This window comes from Branchiostoma belcheri, unplaced genomic scaffold (genome assembly GCF_001625305.1).
Source record: "Branchiostoma belcheri isolate BF01 breed outbred unplaced genomic scaffold, Haploidv18h27 scaffold41, whole genome shotgun sequence".
In the NCBI taxonomy this organism is placed as follows: domain Eukaryota; kingdom Metazoa; phylum Chordata; class Leptocardii; order Amphioxiformes; family Branchiostomatidae; genus Branchiostoma; species Branchiostoma belcheri.
The window spans coordinates 56,399-59,966 of record NW_017804032.1 but is presented as its reverse complement, the minus strand read 5'-3'; the positions used below and the strand labels follow the sequence as shown (position 1 = coordinate 59,966).

Here is a 3,568-nt window from a genome sequence, read left to right as displayed (position 1 = left end):
GGGTGGGTGGGTGGGTGGATGGATGGATGGATGGATGGAGATCTTCTCCACCGCGCGCCTCAGTACATTGTACTACTGAGAGATTAAGCGTCATGAACAAGTAAAGCTCACCTGGAATTCCCCGTGACCAGGTAAATAGGCCGGGGTTCCCCGCTGTTAGACTACGACATTATAAGCTTTTGTGAGGCCCGTAACATGAATCCACCAGCTTTGTGTATACATTTTGTAGTACCGCATGAGTCACCACGTACACGCACAATGCTGCTAAACTTGACATATCGTGGATTTATCCCATATCGTGAGGGGGTGGAAAATCTGGGGAAAAATTAAATAGCTCTTTGTTATATTCTCAAGTTCACCACGGCAAAATCTCCCGAAGTTTGTTGAACCCATAGGCATTGCATACTCTACTTCTGGATAAAATAGCTTGTAAGCGTCATTGATATGTCTAACGTTCATCAACGTTAGTTCATAAAAAGGGACCAGAGGCACAAGATTTCGCATTCCACTTTTTTTCACTCTAACAGATCTAATGTCTCGTGTATACCAAATTTTTTCTACTAAGTTAAACAAAGTTTATCTCGCGAATGAAACGTTCAGTGAATAGTAAGGCTTTACAAAAACCATAAATCCACAATTTTATTAACTTCAAACACCACTTTAAAACAACTTTAGAGCTCAGTAGTTTCTCTACACTCTCTAAATAGCCGATTTCAGGCTAAATCGTATTTTCTGTCCCGTTTAGTGCTCATGTCACATTACGTTCACTGTGAATTCTGTCCCACACTAGAATGTATCTAACCTGTATCTTGATTGAACACCGGAGCTCCCACACGGTGCAGAGCAGGAGGACCAGGCACCCCAGCCCCCCCAGCGGCAGTGGACAGGCGGCGGTGGTGCGCGGCGGCGGCGGCGCCGACCCCAAGCTTGCGACTCTTGGACAAGACAAACCACGACAGCGAACACGAACAGGACTCCTGCCCACCGCATCTTTACACCTGAACTTATTAGGAGTTCTGTCACGAATACTGGCTACATGGAATGTCCTTTCTATGCGCAAACGCCTCTGACTACTTTGGGTCAAGCCCGTGATTAATATAGTTAGGGATTTTTCATTTCCTTCTTCCTTGTCAGGGTTGTCAACAAGTACTCCCCTTGCGCTTTACCTGGAATCCCCCTCTATATATGGTTCTATTGTTCAATGTACTTAGACCCTGTATAGGGCCCCGTCAAGTGCTTTTGTTAGGATGTAATATTACACCACTTGACTCGGGGAACGCTGGCGTCGTATTACTGTTAACTTTGTTCAGACTGTTGTGGCACTCGCTACCTCCAGTGTCAGCGTTGCGCAAGACTCTCTCGTCTTATACTCCAAACACAGGTTTAGGCTTCGGCTCATTTTTGTATTTTTGACGTGGTTTTACGTTTTACGGGGCCCCGGGCTTTCTTTTAAAATTTTCGTACTGGTATCTTTTTCTACGCTAAATAAACGGCAACTGTCTGGCCAATTTGATAGTCTTGCAGCCACCAAAAGATCTGCCTATAGAGATAAGCCTTTTCTGTCAGTGCAGCGCCGTGTCTTAAGTTCATGATCACTCTACAGTCGCGCGTCACGTCAAAGGGCAGTAAAAAAAAGCCCGTCTGGCGAGTCTGCAAGGTTAAAAATGGCATTTTCGTCCAATGTGACATTGTAGATTTTCAGGGTAAACAACACCACAAATCACCAAAACGCATGAGAAAAGAAAACGATATATTTCATCCATACCATGGTATGGAGTGAAATACAACTATTAGTATTCATGCAGTACTAGTCAGTCATCTTCGCACGCCTAATCTCCGAGCAGATTCGGTGGGGCAATGGGACTTTATGGCGGCCAATGGATACAGGCGGCCAACATAAAGTCCCCTTGCCCCACCGAATCTGCTTGGAGATTATACTATAATCTGAGAAAACAGAATACAAGTTAAATCGCAAATCAAAGTTCCTCCAGCAATGTCGGATTGATCACACTTTAATAAAGTAGTCAGTACAGGTATCGAAGCAGAAAAAACCTTTGGATGCAAGATATAAAAAGTCAGGGTAGTTCTTTGCACTGACTAAACAATGTATGTTTTACGGTTTGGCCCTTAACGACTTTTTTGTCGTCATCATCCAACTTACATTATGTGTGAGCACAATGTATCTAACCTGTATCTTGATTGAACACCGGAGCTCCCACACGGTGCAGAGCAGGAGGACCAGGCACCCCAACCCCCCCAGCGGCAGTGGACAGGCGGCGGCGGTGCGCGGCGGCGGCGGCCACCGCCGAACCAGGCTTGCGAGTCTTGGGCAAGGTAAACAAGTAGAGCGAACACAAGGAGAAATCTTCCCCACAGCATCCTTTCGCACTGTTTCAAAGTTTCAGAACTGTTGCGAAAACCGAGTGGAAGTTGTGGCAGAAAAATCCTCTGAACGCTGCTGGCGCGACGTTTGATGAATCCTGCGTTTTGTTTATACTCTCTCCTTCCTTGTCAAGCTTGGCGTCAACTTTTATATACCAGCACTCCAGCGAAGGTTACCTGGAATTACTGGCCTGGTACAAAGAAATGTGGTTTTAACCCTGAGTTAACTAGAGTTCTACGAAGTGCCTTTGTAAAGCTGTAAGATGACACCGATTTAGATATGCCTTGATCATGTTTGTCGCAGTCAATAGCTTTGGGTAACAATAAGACCAAGTGCACACGTCTGGGTGCAACATGATCTCCTATACAAGCAACGTATACAGTCACAAGTGCAGTGTACCGTACATGGACACCTCATGTAGTAATGTATCTCTAGTCCCATGACATGTCTCAAACACGCACATCACTGCAAAAAGTCCAAACTTAAAGCACGCCTGAAAGCATCCGTAAAGGTGTCGTTTCTTTCTGGGCATGAAGCATGATTTTCACCGCCCAAAACTTCTCTCCCCGGCAAACTCCCTGGACGGCAAAACCGTCTGTCCGAGGCATAACTCGCGTCGACGTCGCTCCCCGAAAAAAAATTACGCCGCCGCCCCGCAAGCCTGCAAAGATTTGCACTACTGTGGTAAAGATCCATTCTGTTAACGGCTTATCGGGAGAAATGCGCTAGTGCCAAATCTGTGACTTGGTTTTTAATGGAACTTATAAAACGTGCTTATAGATATAACAGACAAATCGTTTGTCTATTTCTGCTTTTGTTCAAACGATTTGGGATATATACTGCAAATAGACACTTTTACTTGAATGTAGCGCCAGTTTTCAGGTTGTGTACAAAATACGCCCAAAATATATTTGTTTACTTCCGTCAGTCAGAACATTGAAGATGCTAAGAACAACGATTTGACATTGCATACAAGATATCAGCTAGAGAATAGCAAGAAGAACATATCTGACCTTGTCCTTGTGCGGGTTCCAGAGTTCCCGCATGAAGCCGAACAGGAGCTCCAAGTGTTCCAGATCCCCCACGCGCAGTGCCTGGGAGGTGTGTAGCGACGTCGCCGGCGGCGCCTACGCTGCTGACCACGGTCCTCCTACGCTGCTGACCACGGTCCTCCTACGAGTGCTG

At 45.8% G+C, this 3,568-nt stretch overlaps 1 protein-coding gene across 1 annotated transcript in view; it reads right to left on the bottom strand.

Annotated features, from left to right (window-relative positions):
- Positions 1-990, bottom strand: part of LOC109477709 (latent-transforming growth factor beta-binding protein 4-like) — a 17,551-nt gene extending 16,561 nt beyond the window's left edge. The window contains exon 1 of the mRNA XM_019779055.1: positions 803-990. Within this exon, the coding sequence (XP_019634614.1) occupies positions 803-990 (188 nt within the window). The remainder of the gene's footprint in view (positions 1-802) is intronic.
- Between the last annotated feature and the right edge of the window lie 2,578 nt (positions 991-3,568).